At 39.9% G+C, this 17,147-nt stretch overlaps 4 protein-coding genes across 4 annotated transcripts; all 4 read left to right on the top strand.

Annotated features, from left to right (window-relative positions):
- Nucleotides 1–522: 522 nt before the first annotated feature.
- On the top strand, nt 523–3,262 carry LOC106386467. The gene is made up of 10 exons (XM_013826313.3): nt 523–672; nt 1,370–1,643; nt 1,717–1,807; nt 1,879–2,003; nt 2,081–2,162; nt 2,261–2,378; nt 2,453–2,610; nt 2,686–2,800; nt 2,874–3,059; nt 3,125–3,262. The coding sequence occupies exons 1-10, from the start codon at nt 523–525 to the stop codon at nt 3,260–3,262; spliced, it is 1,437 nt and encodes a 478-aa protein (XP_013681767.3).
- Nucleotides 3,263–5,489: 2,227 nt separating this feature from the next.
- LOC111203163 lies at nt 5,490–8,361 on the top strand. The gene is made up of 3 exons (XM_048749086.1): nt 5,490–6,594; nt 6,697–7,077; nt 7,379–8,361. Exons 1-3 carry the CDS (start codon nt 5,490–5,492, stop codon nt 8,359–8,361), a joined length of 2,469 nt encoding a protein of 822 aa, XP_048605043.1.
- A 2,972-nt stretch (nt 8,362–11,333) lies between these two features.
- On the top strand, nt 11,334–12,554 carry LOC111203195 (ATP-dependent DNA helicase PIF1-like). Its single transcript, XM_022696700.2, has one exon. It carries the CDS (start codon nt 11,334–11,336, stop codon nt 12,552–12,554), a length of 1,221 nt encoding a protein of 406 aa, XP_022552421.2.
- A 1,486-nt stretch (nt 12,555–14,040) lies between these two features.
- LOC106384720 lies at nt 14,041–16,392 on the top strand. Its single transcript, XM_013824639.2, has 10 exons — nt 14,041–14,190; nt 14,584–14,857; nt 14,920–15,010; nt 15,099–15,223; nt 15,301–15,382; nt 15,479–15,599; nt 15,676–15,833; nt 15,912–16,026; nt 16,100–16,285; nt 16,351–16,392. Exons 1-10 carry the CDS (start codon nt 14,041–14,043, stop codon nt 16,390–16,392), a joined length of 1,344 nt encoding a protein of 447 aa, XP_013680093.2.
- Nucleotides 16,393–17,147: the final 755 nt, after the last annotated feature.

The raw sequence follows: 17,147 nt of genomic DNA, 5'->3' as shown, positions 1-17,147 counted from the left end.
CATCATATCTTCCCCTCTACTACTTCTTGTTCTTTCTCCAACTTAAACTTTAAAACCCTAAAACTCCAAATAAATTTTTAAAAACTAAAGAAATCTTATAACATAAAGGACAAGGCTGCCACGTGTCGAAGAAGCTGCCACGTGTTGAAGCATCTAAACGCATCGCGTTGTTTAGTCCGTGGGTTGTAGACGCGTTGTTTGTTGGGCCTTGCGATTTAGCCCATGCAATATAAGATTGTACAAAACACAGCGCTTTGAGTTAGGTTTACGGTGGTTGTTTTGTTGCGTCTCCAGCTTAGATCGTTTCACTCCTTGCGCATCTGACCTTCCATCTCCTCCATCGCAAGACCTCAGAAACTGAACGAGCGTCTTTAATCCCGTCATTAATCTATCACCCATGATCTGGATTCAATGCGATATTTTGATGTGCGATGCGTTTGAGACGACTATAAGAAGGTATCTTTCGTTCTTCTCAGATACTACATCACTTTCGTTCTACATTCTTCTCGGAAAAAAAGTGCTATGGCTAACGTTTTGGTTCTCCTATCCGATCTCCAGTCCGGTCGCTCTTCCTCCGCCGTCGAAGTCCGCTTGCTCCGCTTCTGGGAGGCCAGAAACGTCCGCCGTAGTGGAGAACTCATGGGCGTCGACATGCTCTTACTCGACTCGCAGGTTAGGTTTTACATCCGCCATTGGTTTTGGTTTTCCGATTGAATCTGTACGCGTAGCCGCCGTCTTGAATCCATATTAAAAGCACGCCGATCAAATCTTTAGTTCTTGCTGATTATGCTCATAATATATTTAATTAATTGGTTCACAACTTCACTTCCTTGAGTTTACATTTGTCGGAATTATTGATGGAAGATTTCGTAGATAATTATATAAGGTTTGTCAGTTTCTTCACGTCGGCTTTTGTTGATAATTTTATAAGATTTGTATATAATAATTTTTAGATCTAGCTTATTATGATTTGCCTTGAGTTTACATTTGTTGGATTCATTGATGTAAGATTTGCGAGATAATTATATGAGGTTTGTCAGTTTATAATTATGTTATTTAAGATTTTAAAAAATTTGTTGGATAATAATATTTAGTTCTCGCTCATTATGATCTAAATATGTGGTTACTATGTTCACAACTTCATTGCCTTGAGTTTACATTTGTTAGATTTAGAAAATTATATGAGGTTTGTCGGTTTATTCAGAGTTTTGTATAAGATTTGTTCAGATAATTATATGCCATTTGTTAGATGTCCTCGCGTCGGAATTGATAGATATTTATATGCTTTCTTTTTGGTGGCGCTTCCGTTCTGCTCACCGTTTTTTTTTTTTTTTTTGTTAATCATAGTTGTGTTTTGTTTCATTTTCAGTCAACCATGATACCGGCTACAGTTAATGTTAACCGTCTCGCAACACACCTGACTAATCTTGAAGAGGGTTCAGTCTACTCTCTTACCGGTTTTGAAGTCACACGTTGTAACCAGAATTATCGCCTGTCAGACTCTTCTCTACTAATCCGGTTTACCGACTCCACCTCTTTCAAGAAGGTCACCGAACCAGCCGTTCCAATACCTCTTGAATCATTCCGGTTCCGTAACTACAGTGAAATGCTTGGTCTTGCTAATTCCAACAATCAATTACCGGGTAATGCTCCTCTTATTACCTCTTCTGATTACATATATATATATATATATATCTGATAGTCTTTTGCTCACAGATCTTATTGGCGAGATTACTGCTGTCAAGAGTACGGTAACTGACCCTCCTCAGGACAAGAATCGTGTCATGGCGACCATTAAGATGGACAAGTAAGTTTTTATGAGCTTCAGTATCTTCACAGTTGTTTTGTCATCTTACTGTTCTGTTTCCAAAATTGCAGTGACACGTCTGTGACTATGAGCCTCTTTGACGCTCAGGCTGTTAAGATTCATGATCAGCTAGAACAGATAGGAGTGGATCCAAGGGTTGTTGTTGCAACCAGTGTGAACCCGAAGATTGTGGGAGGTAAGCAACCAGTGTGATACAAACATGTCTAGCCCTGAAATGATGTTGATATTATTCATACTCGACTTATAATGTAGGGCGTCTGTTTTTGAACGCCATATCCGGCACACACATCTATTTCGACAAGCAAACAGATGCAGGGGAACGATTGTTTTACAGGTATCAGTTTGCGTGCCATTGCTTTCAAACATCTTGATTGTAGTATTTTCTGAACTGTGCATGGGAGTGCCTAAGGACATTGTTATCTTCGTAAACAGGTTGGTTGAGCGAGACACTGGACTCCCGCCAGTAGCTCCGCTGCTAAAGAGTTATGCTAAGATGGAGAAGCTGAGTATATCTGAGCTCAATGATTTTGTCGTCACTGCTACGTCTCAGGTTCGTTAGCATGATTGTCATGACCCATATCGAATGTGATTTAGAATTCTTAATCTGACTTTATAACAATGCAGGAAATTGATTTCATTTGCGCCGGAAAGGTGACTGGAGTGAAATTGGACAAGGGGTGGTGCTATGTTTCCTGTTCAAAATGTTTCAAGAAACTCCAACGGTCTGTCTCATCTCTCACGTGTCTGTCTTGCAACAACACCAGTGCAGTTGGTGTTCTTCGGTATGTACTGACCCTAAGCGGCTTAATCATCTACGCTGAACTAACTGTGTGATTTGAAAATTTTATATGCACTAGATACCGTGTGGAGATGTCAATCGCAGACGAGACTGGTGAGGGTTTGTTTGTTGCGTTTGATGGAGTTATTGCGAAGCTCCATAACATGAGGGCCCATGAAGCTGCCAACCTCTTGGTACGTTATTTTATATGGTGCTTTAATTGTCGGTTGAATATATACTTAGTGAACCGTACCATTGTAAATGCAGGCCGGTGATGATGTCAACCCCGAAAAAACTGATGCTCCTCCGTTTGTTCGAGGCATGGAGGGAAAGTCATACACGTTCCAGGTGAAGGTGGGCCCATACAATTTCACAGCAAATCATCAAAGCTTCACCATCTCACGTATTCTCGGGGAGGGTGAACGTGCGCCACAGCCTGAGTTTGTTGAAGATGTAATACTCTTATATCCTCCACTACCGTTTCTGCTTTGAATAAATTTAACGTTTTCATTCTATAGGGTGGTGACGATGACAATGGAGATGACAATGGAGATGACAACGACGGTGCTGGCTTGGTGAGACGTAAGATGAAGGATGGTGGATGTAGCAAGTCCGCAGGACCATCTGCTAAGTCTAAGAAGGCACGGAAGGCATAAGTGGGAAGGCAGATACCCCTTCTCAATAATAATAAAGTTTTTGCTTTTTTTTTTCAATAGACAATTATGCATTTGGTATTTCTCCTTTGGTGTTTTTATCTCTGTTGACAATTGCGTTTTCTTTATGAACAAGTATGCATTTGGTATTTCCCTATTTATTATTCCATGTTTCGTGATAGCTTATAATTTTATCTACCATTATTAAAGACCGAATTATTTTGCAAAAATGATATTGTTTATTTTCCTTGGGAATAAACCAGCTAGCATTACATAACATCAATTTACCATAAAAATTTTTTAGTTGTTTATTTGTTTCCATTATGTGGATTTAGTATATTTGTCCACTTACAACCTTCATGTTGATTAGCATGTTCCTATAAAAAATCAAACAAATAGATCATTGTTTTGGCGGTGGTCTCTTTGCGTTACTGCTTTCATAAAATACAAGCGCTCCTGTCAATATATATTGTTTATTCTCTCTTTATTGACATTTGAGTTGTTTCTTTTTTTATGTTATGTGCTATCTTACGGTTTTAACTATGTTTATAAAACATCTAATTATTTTAGCAGAACTGTTAACGTCGACCATTTATACAGTATTATTATGTAAATGTCACAATTATCATTCCATCAATGGTTTAAAAAAAAATGATCAGTTAGTATACAATTTATAAATTTGTTCAGTATTGAATTTAATATCTTATATCTTTTATGTTATAAGATATTAGTTTAGATCATTTAAAAATATTAAAAAAAAATACACCTAAATAGCTAGGTACTAAAAAATATATTATTGACAATCACTACATAGCTTTGGAATATTTATCGATTACACCTATTAATATTCAAACTGATAAATGTTTAAAAGGTTATAAATTCTCTCTGGCATGTTTACTACCGTCACTATGAACACAATTCATGATGCAACTCTTCACATACGCATCAGTCACTTTGTAACTGCCAATTAAATGCCTCGCAGAAGGCTGTATATGTGGGACGCTAGATCATCAGCAATACATACACGACTCTCATGTACCCTTAAGATCCACTAAACAACTGAGAAAAACCATACTCGAGGAGTTCTTTATGGTGAGGTTATGGTGAAGAATTCAACTGCCCAATCCTCAGACGCTTCTAACATTGCTACTACCTCGATTACATGTTTGTATTATTTACTTATCCATATCAGTCGGCGAATTTTTTATACTTTTACTGACATATTAAAGTTCCGGCTCGACCCTTTGAACAAAAAAACTAAATTTTCAACCACATTCTCATATGGTCCAGGTGCAGCGCGACATGCGAGGGCTGTCATTCGAGCATCTAAGAGAAGACAGCCATCGACGAGAGGTTATGCATTTATTTTGTTTTGGAACATATTAACTGAGAGTTGGGTCCGCATGTACTAACACAGACTACAAGTTTTTAAAATTTACTTCTTAGCTCCGACTGAGCAACCCAATAAACGAAGAAGAGGGAGACCGCCGCTTAAACATCAAAGTACAACACACACAGTTTTATAAAGAAAAATACAGAGAAGTGAATATACAGTGTCTAAATAAACAACATATTTCTTTTTGTCCAGGTCAATGCTCTTCCTCGAATGGAGATACTGACGTGCTTCATCGGCCGTGGCTAAATGAAATATACAGAGTACCTGAGTCATCGCAGAACAATAATCAAGCGAGCAGCATACCATCAGGTACACAAGAATTATGTTGAACAAATAATTGCTGGTTTACCGAACTTTCTGTTTTCTAATCACGACCACGTTGCAGGTTCTGCTAAAAAAACAAGATTTCTTAGGAAGGCACTATGTGTACGTAAAAAGGAATTGCAATTCACACAATCAAGCGATAATAAAGGTCAGTGTTGTGCTCAACTATTCGTATAAATTATAAAGACAGAACTGTAGTAAAACATATTCGGTCAACACACAATCTAATACTCTGGCCCATAATATGTTGTGATCAGGAAAAAGGAAAAAAAAAGTGATGCCAGGTACGAGATAGTATCATGTCCATCATGCCACGCTTTACTGTGGGCTGGTGAAGCTGTTGGTGGTGATATCAACCGTGGGGAAGGACAGTTCAGCATTTGTTGTCAACAGGGCAGAGTCAGGCTACCACCCGTGCGAGAAGCACCGTCACCCCTCAAAGAACTTCTTCAAAGTAATAAATTCCGCCCCAACATCAGAGTAGCTAACAGTCTGCTGGCATTCACATCAATGGGTGCTAATGTGGATCACAGTGTAACTGGTACTTCAGGGCCATTTACATACCGGGTCAATGGACATGTTATACACAGGATCGGGTCTCTACTACCTGACGATGGTGCTCTGCCAGAATATTTACAGCTATATATTTTTGACACCGATAATGAGCTAGAAAACAGAAAAAGAGCGTTCACTCAAGGTTCCTCCTCTTTGGCTATCCCTGACAGTATTATTGTTCAGTTAATTGAGATGATGGACAAACATAACCACCTTGCAAAGACGTTTCGTCACGCCCGTGATAGATTTAAAGAGACTGGTACCATTGAGTACAGTATCACTCTGGTCAGTCAAACTAACCTTGGACGTCAGTATGATCTACCAAGTGCGAGCGAGATTGGTGGATTGATTGTTGGGGACCTATCTGCGACGTCTGTTGGTAGAGATATTGTTGTTGAGCTTAAATCATCTGCTTTGCAGCGAATAAATGATCAACACCCCCTGATGACGAGCCTCCAATATCCATTGTTGTTTCCGTACGGGGAGACTGGATATAACCAGAGACTGCCATATGAAGGTCCTGAGATGTCTAAAATAAGAAGAGAATATATGACAATGCGTGAGTTTTACGCTTATCAGTTTCAGACTCGGCCAACTGAGGGAATGACAATCATAAAAGGTGGGAGATTGCTGCACCAGTATATTGTAGATGCATACACTGCAACCGAGCAAGAGAGATTAAGGTTTATTCTGTTGAACCAAAAGAAACTCCGAGCAGATTTGTATAGCAACTTGTGTGATGCTGTGGAGAGCGGAGATTCAGATGCAACACAGCTTGGCAGGAAGATCATTCTACCTTCTTCATTCACTGGTGGTCCTAGGTACATGGCTGAGAAGTATCAAGACGCAATGGCTATATGTCGGTGGTATGGCAATCCTCATCTGTTCATCACAGTCACAGCAAATCCAAACTGGGTGGAGTTAAAGCATCATCTGGACGCATACGGTGGTGAATCTGCTAATAGCCGACCCGACCTTGAATGTAGACTGTTCAAACTCAAACTGGAGGAGATGGTTTCTGATTTCAAGAAAGGAGAATTCTTTCCCAAAACTTCTGCAGGTACACACTCTTTATCGTTATATTAGCATATTAATTTATCTATGTTACATACTCAAATTGTGTTATTAACTTGATTGTTTTTTTTTTTTTTGGAAAATTTAGTTGTATACACCATTGAATTCCCGAAACGAGGACTGCCTCATGCCCATATTTTATTATGGTTAGAAGGCATTAAGAAAGAAGCAACCACCTCAATGATTGATCAATATATATCAGCTGAATTGCCAGACAGAGATGTAGATCCTGAAGGTTTTGCATTGGTCGACCGCCATATGATTCATGGGCCATGCGGAAAACGTCGACCAACATCACCTTGCATGGACAAGGGAGAGTGCACCAAGGCTTACCCTAAGCCGTTATCAGATCATTCACACATTGACAAGTCTGGGTTTGTCAGATACAGAAGGCGATCAAATCCCAAGCATTTAGTCTTGAAAAGCAATATTGAGATAGGGAATCAGTACGTTGTCCCTCACAACCTCAGTCTCCTTAAAAAATATCAGGCCCATATCAATGTTGAATGGTGCTGCAGAACCAGTGCAATCAAATATCTTTTTAAATACATTACAAAAGGTGTTGATCGAGCAACTGTTCTTTTAAAGGAGGTGGAAAAAAGAGGCGATGGGAAGGAGAAAAAGAAAGAAAGGGGTGGATGTGGTCAATGAGATAGATAGATATATGGAATGTCGATACATCTCTGCATGTGAGGCCTCATGGAGATTATTTGCCTTTCACATACATCACAATCAACCTAATGTTGTTAAGCTGCATGTACATCTACCAGGTCAGCACTATACTGTCTACGATGAGTCTTCTAACTTAGAAGAATTTATTTCAAAAGAAGACATCGAGAAAACGATGTTAACTGCATGGTTTGTAGCATGTGAAACGTATGAAGAAGCACGAGACCTGACGTACGTTGAGCTCCCTACTAGGTTCGATTATCACACATCAGGGAAACTATGGACCCCCAGGAAAACGGGTGGAGCAATAGGCAGGGTGGTTTACGTCAGTCCAGCGGCCGGTGATAACTATTTCTTGCGGATTTTGGTAAATGTTGTTAGAGGCCCAAGGTGTTACGAGGACTTAAGAACAGTTGGTGGTGTGGTGTTTAAAAAGTATAGAGAATCATTTTACGCACGCCGTTTGCTTGACGACGACAGGGAGTGGCATGATGCTATAGAGGAGCCATCATATTGGGCTACTGGTCGCCAGCTCAGACGGTTGTTTATGATTATCTTACTGTTTTGTCGAGTTGTAAATCCACTGAAGCTTTGGGAACATACCTGGAAGTTCCTGGCAGAAGACATCCTCTACATGAAACGCAAAGAATTCAGATTCCCAGGTCTTGAGCTCAACGACGACCAGCTGAAGCAATATACTCTCATCGAGCTCGAGCAACTCTTGAAGGAGAATGATCAGTCACTTGCGGACTACCCTGACATTTCATTGCCTGATGATTCTATTTTGACTCAGATTTCAAACACAGTGCTGATGCAGGAGTTGAGTTATGACACTCAGCAGGAGAATGAGACACATACAGAGTTGTTTGCATCAATGAATCAAGATCAGAAAATGGTATATCATGCAGTGCTTCAATCTGTTGATAAGCAATCTGGGCAGTTGTTTTTTGTTAATGCGGCAGGAGGTACTGGTAAAACATACCTATACAGGACCATCATCGCAAAGCTTAGATCAACTAATAAAGTTGTTATCCCAGTCGCATCATCTGGTGTTGCTGCGCTATTGCTCCCAGGAGGAAGATGAGACGGGAACCGTAACGGATAATTCCCGAACTAGAAACCCTTCTTGAGGATTCGAAGAATGGGGATACACAAGCGTAGAAGAAGATCGTTAAGGTAGAGAGATCTTCTTAGATGAATGTGTTTGTAAGCGTAGCTTTGTAAGAGCTTGGCAAGATAACTTGAGAGATAAGGAAGTTAGGAAGAATAGTTTATTGATTGTATTCTTTTAGCTATCGTAGGAGTTACATATATAGTAAAACCAAAATATAGATAAGGCTAGAACTAATCCTTATCCTAATAGAAATCATAAATAAGAACTTGATAATGATAAAACATAACGATAAAGCCGTTAAAACCGTTAGTGACGTGTCCTGTCACAATACTCCCTCCTTCAGAACAGACTTGGCCTCAAGGCTGAAACTCAGGATATTGCGCAATGAAGTCTTGGTAGAACTCCCAAGTCGCCTGTTGAGGAGTAGAACCTTTCCACTGGACGAGAATCTTGGTCACTGGTTTATTTTGCCGATTGACCATTTTCTTTTCCAATATGAGTTCAGGTTCTCTACTTGAACCAATGTCGTTGAGGTATTGTGGCAGAGGAGGCATTGAAGTTGAAGCTGGCGGGTTGGGACACAGTTTCAGTTGACTCACATGGAATACATTATGTATGGAAGTAGCTGGTGGTAGTTCAAGCTTGTAAGCCCGCGAACCAACTCTGTCTTGTACGCGAAACGGACCGTAGTAACGTGGTGAAAGCTTGTGAGGCAAGTTACGACCCTTCAGCGAATGTTGACGATATGGTTGAAGTTTCAAGTACACATAGTCACCAAAAGAGAACTCACGATCAGAACGATGAGAATCAGCGTACTGTTTCATTCGATTTTGAGCCCGCAAGAGGTGGAACTTCATCATATCAATGAGTGCTTCCCGTTTCTGAAGCGTTCGGTCAATAGCTTGTGATGAACTTTCTCCAGGCAAGTAAGGCATGTGTATTGGCGGAGGCTGACCGTAGACGATCTCGAACGGTGTACTGTGAATAGCCGAGTGATAGGTTGTGTTATACCACCATTCCGCGAGAGGAAGCCAAGAGCTCCAAGAACGAGGCGAGTCAGAGACCATACATCGTAAGTATGTTTCCAAAGTCTTGTTTGTAACCTCTGTCTGACCGTCGGATTGAGGATGATAGGCTGTTGAGAAGTTATGTGTGCTGCCGGGATCGATCAGAATATGCAGTTTTCTTTTTCCGTATTGACCCATTAGGCGCATACAGTTGAACGTCGGACAACCGTTTAATGCGTGTACCGAGATCGTAGGGACCTTATCATCATCTGCAATTGTTGTTTCGCGTATCTGTTCGTCGAAAGCTATTTCTTCGTCGAATTCTGTTTGGTCGGCTTCAAGAAGTAAAAGCTCTGAACGTCGATGTTTCAGTTGATGGCCAGGTGTGAAAGGTTCCTCGCAATACATACACAAACCTTTACGTTTTCGTTCCTGCATCTCGTCGAAAGAAAACCGTTTCTGAGGTGCATTAGGTATTAACGGTTTGTTGTTTTGATTGTCGCTGGTGTTGGACGATGTTGGTGTTGTTGTGCTGTATTGATTCTTGTTTTGTTGAAAGTTTGATCTCTGAGACGTGTTGAAGGTTGGCCGTGATGTCTTTGTCGGAGCATGGAGTAGGGATAGCTCGTGGAGTTTCGCGATTCGTGCTGCCTCTGGTACTGTGGAAGCTTTGAACTGGCGGACATGAAAGGCTAGATGCTGATTCATGTTTGTGAGGAAGATACTTAAGGCGTGAGCAGGAGCCAAAGTAATCCTTGTCATAGCACAATCAAACTTTTCCAGATAGATGTCGATGGAGTCGTTTGCTTGTTTTAGACTGACTAATTCAGAGAGAGGATCATCGAAAAGTTCGCTGAAGCGTTCCGATACAGCAGAGACATAGTCGGGCCATAGTGGAAATATGTTGTAGCGGTTGGCTATGTAGGCGTGATGCCATTGAAGAGCCTTGCCGGTCATATGAAGGGAGGCGAGACGAACCTTCAATTCTGGTGGAGTACTATCGATCGAAAAGAATTGTTCGCAACGGTAAATCCATTCACGAAGTGCTGTTCCATCAAACATCGGGAACCCTATTTTTGTTAACCGTGACGAGAGTGTATTGGGGAGCTGTGGAGTAGCGTTTTGGTCGGAGTTCATTGGTGTTGTTTTTGCTGTACTCTGTTCTCCTGTGAAGCGATCTGGTGGGTCTGGTTTCTGGGATTTGTCAGCAGCTGTGAGGCCGGAACTTCCCTCTTGTTGTGTTGACTGCGAATTGCTATTAAGGAATTTTTCCATCATAGCTTTAAGCTCGGCGATTTCTCCTCCAAGATCCTTGCGTATTTCCTCTGATTGTTGAGTTTGTGATAAACGCAAGTCGTCAAGGTTTTTGTTCATCTCGGCCAGCGCGGTGGTTTGCCTTGTGTCCATAGTTTGGTCCTAAGGTATTTAAATGCTCTGATACCACTGAGACGGGAACCGTAACGGATAATTCCCGAACTAGAAACCCTTCTTGAGGATTCGAAGAATGGGGATACACAAGCGTAGAAGAAGATCGTTAAGGTAGAGAGATCTTCTTAGATGAATGTGTTCGTAAGCGTAGCTTTGTAAGAGCTTGGCAAGATAACTTGAGAGATAAGGAAGTTAGGAAGAATAGTTTATTGATTGTATTCTTTTAGCTATCGTAGGAGTTACATATATAGTAAAACCAAAATATAGATAAGGCTAGAACTAATCCTTATCCTAATAGAAATCATAAATAAGAACTTGATAATGATAAAACATAACGATAAAGCCGTTAAAACCGTTAGTGACGTGTCCTGTCACAGAAGAACAGCCCATTCTCGGTTCAAACTGCCGCTTACACTGAGCGATGTGTCAATGTGTAATATTCCCAAGTGTTCTATGTTGGCTTCATTGATAGCAAAGTCGGATTTAATAATCTGGGACGAAGCTCCGATGGCCCATCGCCAAGCATTTGAGACACTTGACCGTTCACTCCGGGATTTGTTGAGTCCTTCAGATCCAACGGCTTCCGACAAACCATTTGGTGGTAAGACTGTTCTCTTGGGAGGTGATTTCAGGCAAATATTACCAGTTGTGCCTCAAGGAAGACGTCCAGACACAGTCCTTGCATCAATCAGCAAATCTTATCTATGGAAAAAGGCAGAAGTTTATACTCTTTCCATGAACATGCGATTGGAAAAAGAAGAAAGGGAATTTGCTAAATGGATCCTTGAGGTTGGTGATGGAACAGCTGATACCATCCTCTCTCATACGAGCAGCAATGAAGAGGGTGAACAAATTGTTGTGGACCAAAGATTCATGATCCCTTCTACAGATAAACCACACGAAGCACTACCAGCTGCGGCATATCCTGACTTCCTTCATAATTATCGGAACAAGAAGTACTTGACAGAGAGAGCGGTGCTGACACCTACAAATAGTACTGTTCATGAGCTAAATGCATACATGCTGTCCCAAGTTCCCTCACAAGCTAAAGAGTATTTGAGCTCCGATTCCGTTGAGCTGGAGGCCACACCAAAAGATGATTGGAGTAGCCACTATACTCAAGAGTATCTTAATTCTCTTGAGTTCTCTGGACTGCCTAACCACAGACTATGCCTGAAGGTGGGGTCCCCGGTGATGATGCTGCGTAATCTTAAGCAAGCGTATGGGTTATGCATTGGGACACGGATGATAGTCAGTCGTGTAGGTGACAGGATAGTAGAAGTTGAGATCATGACTGGCACACAAGTAGGCGAAACAGTGTTGATCCCTCGAATACAGCTTTCTCCTCTTGACACCGTGCATCCATTCACGTTTTGCCGCCGTCAGTATCCTCTGCGCTTATGCTACGTACTGACAATCAATAAAAGTCAGGGACAAAGTCTCAAACAAGCTGCTTTGTACCTCCCTAGATCGGTCTTCACTCATGGCCAGTTGTGCGTAGCTTTATCTAGAGTGACATCACCAGAGGGGCTTAAGATATTTGACGATTCTTCTGATTCGGACGGTACGGACGGAGTAAGAAATATTGTGTACAAAGAGATCTTCCAGGGCCTCTATGACAGAAAGGTTTACATTCAAGTGATTTTCTATATGTCAGTCTCATACGGATTGTTTCGACTAATAACCAAATCAAAATGCTTGCAGGGAAAGAAGGCACTGTGGACTTGAACATCCAAAAATCATGTACTTATACTGCAGTTTTATTCCACCTTATGCAGTTCTGTTCTAATCAATCATATATCCTTCAATCATATATCCTTCTCATTTTCTCTGTTATTTTCAGTGTGCAACCCTCATGGATCAAATGGTGAGAACACTTTCATCGCAGTGATTGGATCAAGCGTCAAGTATTATAACTTCATATTCTGTAAAAGACATTGGCGTGACTGTGAACATAGTGTTTCTTCTGACACACGCAATTCATCCTATCTGTTATCAAACTTTTTGAATTTTTCCACTCATTTACCCAGTCCTTACAATTTCATTATTACAACTCCATTTAATATTATCCTCTTTGGTTGGTACTCTATTATTCACAGTTTGCAAACAACATATTAAAAACATATCACTCAACAACATATGGAACCCAGAAGAAAAACGTTAACAAGTCATGGCATGCAACAATGTATTCTATCACCAATGTATTCTCGACTGGATGCGCTCGAATAAAATATTCTTTACCATCCTCATGAATACTCTACACCTATTAACCAGGCTGTATAAATTGGTAAATAGTGTTTGATCAAAAAAATAGAAGTTTATGATCTGAAGCACGCAATGCATCATGTTTGTTATTTACCTTTTAGATTTTCCACTTTTATTTTCAGTCATTACAATAGCATTCTATTATCAATCCGGTTTAGTTGGCAAACTTAACCGGACATGTTATTGTCTTTAAGTATGTATATTAGTTTCGTGATACTTCTATTTCACTAATTCCTTAACATTAAGTTTTACAATCAAATGAACCAAAATAACAAATCAGACCGAACTTGAAATTAAATAAAAATTTACAGGTTCATCAAAACCTCCCCGTACTTACAAAATTGTATACATTACTAAAATGACTCAAACTGCATCTGAACTCTTAGCAACACTTATCAAACTCTAGAAAGGCACTGATCTTAGAACAGCTTACATATACTTCTGAATACACGATACAGTCGAACACTAAATAAGTCTACCCCAAAAAAAACAAAAAACAAAAAATTAGATGATAATAATCTAGAAATACTAAATATAAATCTAATAACATAAAGTGCAGCCTATTAGAACACGGCGTTACTCCACTTCCAAATTTCGCGTAAAAAAAAACGTCATTGGGGCCTTATCAACATGCCGCCCATAATGAGACGGATTTAAAAACATAATGTATACGCAACGTTTTGGATTAGGTTACGCTGGGATTTCCTCGCGTCTCTAGCTCGAAAGTCGATTCACCTTGCGCATCTGACCCTCGGTCTCCTTCATCGCTCGAACTCATAAACCGACCAATCAATCATCTTTAATCACCCCCCCTCTCATTAATCTATCATCCACGATCTCGATTCAATGCGATGTGCAAGGCGTTAGAGTCGACTATAAGAAGGTATGCTTGGTTCTTCTCATAAACTACGTCTCTTTCGTTTTAAACTAATAAAAAAAATACAGTACTATGGCTGACGATTTAGTTTTCCTCTCCGATCTCCAGGCCGGTCACTCATTCTCCACCGTCGAAGTCCGCTTGCTCCGCTCTTGGGATGCCAGAAACCTACGCCGTGGTGGAGAACGAATGAGCGTCGAGATGCTCTTGCTTGACTCTCAGGTTATGTTTTACATCCGCCGTTTGTTTAACGATTTCCCGATTGAAAACAAATATTCAAATATTATATATCTACCCGACGATCATTTTTTTGAACTTCCTGATTAAAATATATAATATAAAAAATATCCAATAAGATTTATTTACATATTTACATCTTCATACGTATTTGTTAGATTTATTTACATATTTACATCAAATTTGTTAGATTGATTTACATCAGATTTGTTGGATTTATTTGAATAAGATTTGTTAGATAGTTGTATGACATTTGTTATATATCCTCACGTAAGAATTGATAGATTGATAGATAATTATATATTTAATCAATTCTGTGGCACTTTCGTTTATTCTATCTGTTTTTGTTAATTGTATTTGTGTTTGTTTCATTTTCAGGCGACCATGGTGCCGGCTTCTGTGAACGTTAACTGTCTCGCAGCGCACCAGACTAATCTTGAAGCAGGTACGGTTTACTCCCTGACCGGGTTTGAAGTAACAAGGTGTAACCAGGATTACCGCCTCTCGGACTCTTCTCTACTAATCCGGTTTACTGACTCCACCACTTTCGAGAAGATCACTGACCCGGCTGTTCCGATACCTCTTGAATCATTCCGGTTCCGTAACTACAGTGAGATGCTCCGTCTTGCTAACTCCAACAACCAACTTCCAGGTAATGATCCTCTTATCATCTCCTCCGACTACATATTTAAGTTTTTGATAGTCTTTTCACAGATCTTATTGGTAAGATAACTTCTGTCAAGAGTACGATCACTGACCCTCCTCTGGACAAGAACCGTGTTAGTGCAACCATCAAGATGGACAAGTAAGTTTTTATGAATTATGATGTCTTAACAATCATTTTGGAAATTGTAACTACAATATTCTCACTGTTATGCCTTCCCACAATGCAGTGACACATCTGTGACTTTGACACTCTTTGACGCTCAAGCTGTGAAGATCCATAACCAGCTCGCTCAGATGGCGGTAGATCCACGAATTTGCGTTGCAACCAGTGTGTATCCGAGAATGGTGGGAGGTAAGCAACCAGTTTAACACAAAAATGGCTGCCTCTGTAATGATGTCGAGTTCATACATATTCTACTCATAATGCAGGGCGTCTGTTTTTTAATGGCACAGCCGGCACACACATCCATTTCGACGAGGAAACAATTGCCGGGGAAAGTTTGTTTTCCAGGTAGCATTTTCCGAGACATTACTTGTAAACATACCGTGACTATAAAATTCTCTATTTGTTCATGGATGTGCCTAATGACATTGTTATCTTCGTAAGCGGTTTGCTTGAACAAGACACTGGGCTTGCGCCAGTAGGACGGCTGCTAAGGAGTTTTGCTAAGGTGGAGACACTGAGCATAGCTGAGCTGAACGATTTTGTCCTCAATGCTTCGTCTCAGGTTGACTATCATAGTTGTGATACTCTATATGGAATGTAAATTATCATGGTCGTATCCTAACTTTACAACCATGCAGAACATTGATTTCATTTGTACGGGGAAAGTTACTGGAATCAAGTTAGACAAGGGGTGGTGCTATGTCTCCTGTGCAAAATGCTTCAAGAAACTCCACCGGTCTGTCTCATCGCTCACGTGTCTATCTTGCAACAAAACCGATGCAGTTGGTATCCTTCGGTATGTACTGACTCTGATCAAGTTAAACATGTACGTTAAACTTGATGTGTTATTTGATACATTTATTCTACGCGCTAGGTACCGTGTGGAGATGTCAATTGCAGACGAGACTGGTGAGGGTTTGTTTGGTGCGTTTGATGGAGTTATGGTGAAACTCCATAACATGAGGGCCCATGAAGCTGTCAACCTCTTGGTACGTTCTTCAATTCTGTGATTTATTTGTCAGCTGAATATATACTCAAACAATCGTATCATTGTACATGCAGCCTGGTAATGATGTCAACCCCGAAGAATCTGATGCCCCTCAGTTTGTTCTAGACATGGAGGGAAATACATACACGTTTCAGGTTAAGGTGGGGCCATACAATTTCACGGCAAATAATCACAGCTTCACCATTGCACGCATTCTCTGTGAGGGTGACCCTGAGCCACAACTTGCGTTCGTTGATGATGTGAGATCCTTATATTTGCCCTAGCGTCTGTTTTTTTACCTGCATATAACTTTTCCATTCGATAGGGTGCTGCTGATGACAATGGAGACGACAACAACGATGTGTAGAATCTGCCAAGTTGCATGCGTGGAACCGCATAATACATTCTAAATAATAATGAAGTTGTTTTTTCTTTTTAAACCAAGTATGCATTTCGTTTTTATACTTTTGTGTTTATCTTTTTTGCCATTCGAGTGTTTCCTATATACACAAGTATGCATTTCGTATTAACATATTTCATATTTTCTACTATCTGTTACCTTATAGGTCGAACTAAATCTATTATGCCTTGGCAATATTCCGTATCTTTTTTTCCTTTTACTTATAGATTATGACCTTATACAATAGAAAACAAATTTTGGTGATCATATAGCTTACTATCTCTTATTACATGCTCAAATCTTGGTGATCATATAGTTAAAATATACTTTTACCCTTTAATACATATTTTTGGTCATTTTTGTCATTAAAAATTATTTTGTAACAAAAACTAAGAAAACTATCTTAAAAAATTATTAACATATACATAATATTTTGAAAACCACAATTCCGTTAGAGATTAGATACATACACTATAAGCCAACTACAATATATATTCGTTTAACGCAACACAACACTTTTGACTACCAAAAAAATGTCATTGTACCAAGTAAAACAATACCAGCATAATTAATTAGCCTTTGACCGAAAATTCAACATTGCAAAAATAGTTGCGTCACACATTAAATTTTTGTTACCTGATATCTCATTGTAACTGAACCATTCTTCTAAACCAAAGTCTCCGATGTAACAACAATTACACGAAACTGCTTCATTAAAACCC

The sequence above is a fragment of the Brassica napus genome, chromosome C2 (genome assembly GCF_020379485.1).
Source record: "Brassica napus cultivar Da-Ae chromosome C2, Da-Ae, whole genome shotgun sequence".
Taxonomy (NCBI): domain Eukaryota; kingdom Viridiplantae; phylum Streptophyta; class Magnoliopsida; order Brassicales; family Brassicaceae; genus Brassica; species Brassica napus.
This window is presented reverse-complemented; position numbering and strand designations above follow the sequence as displayed.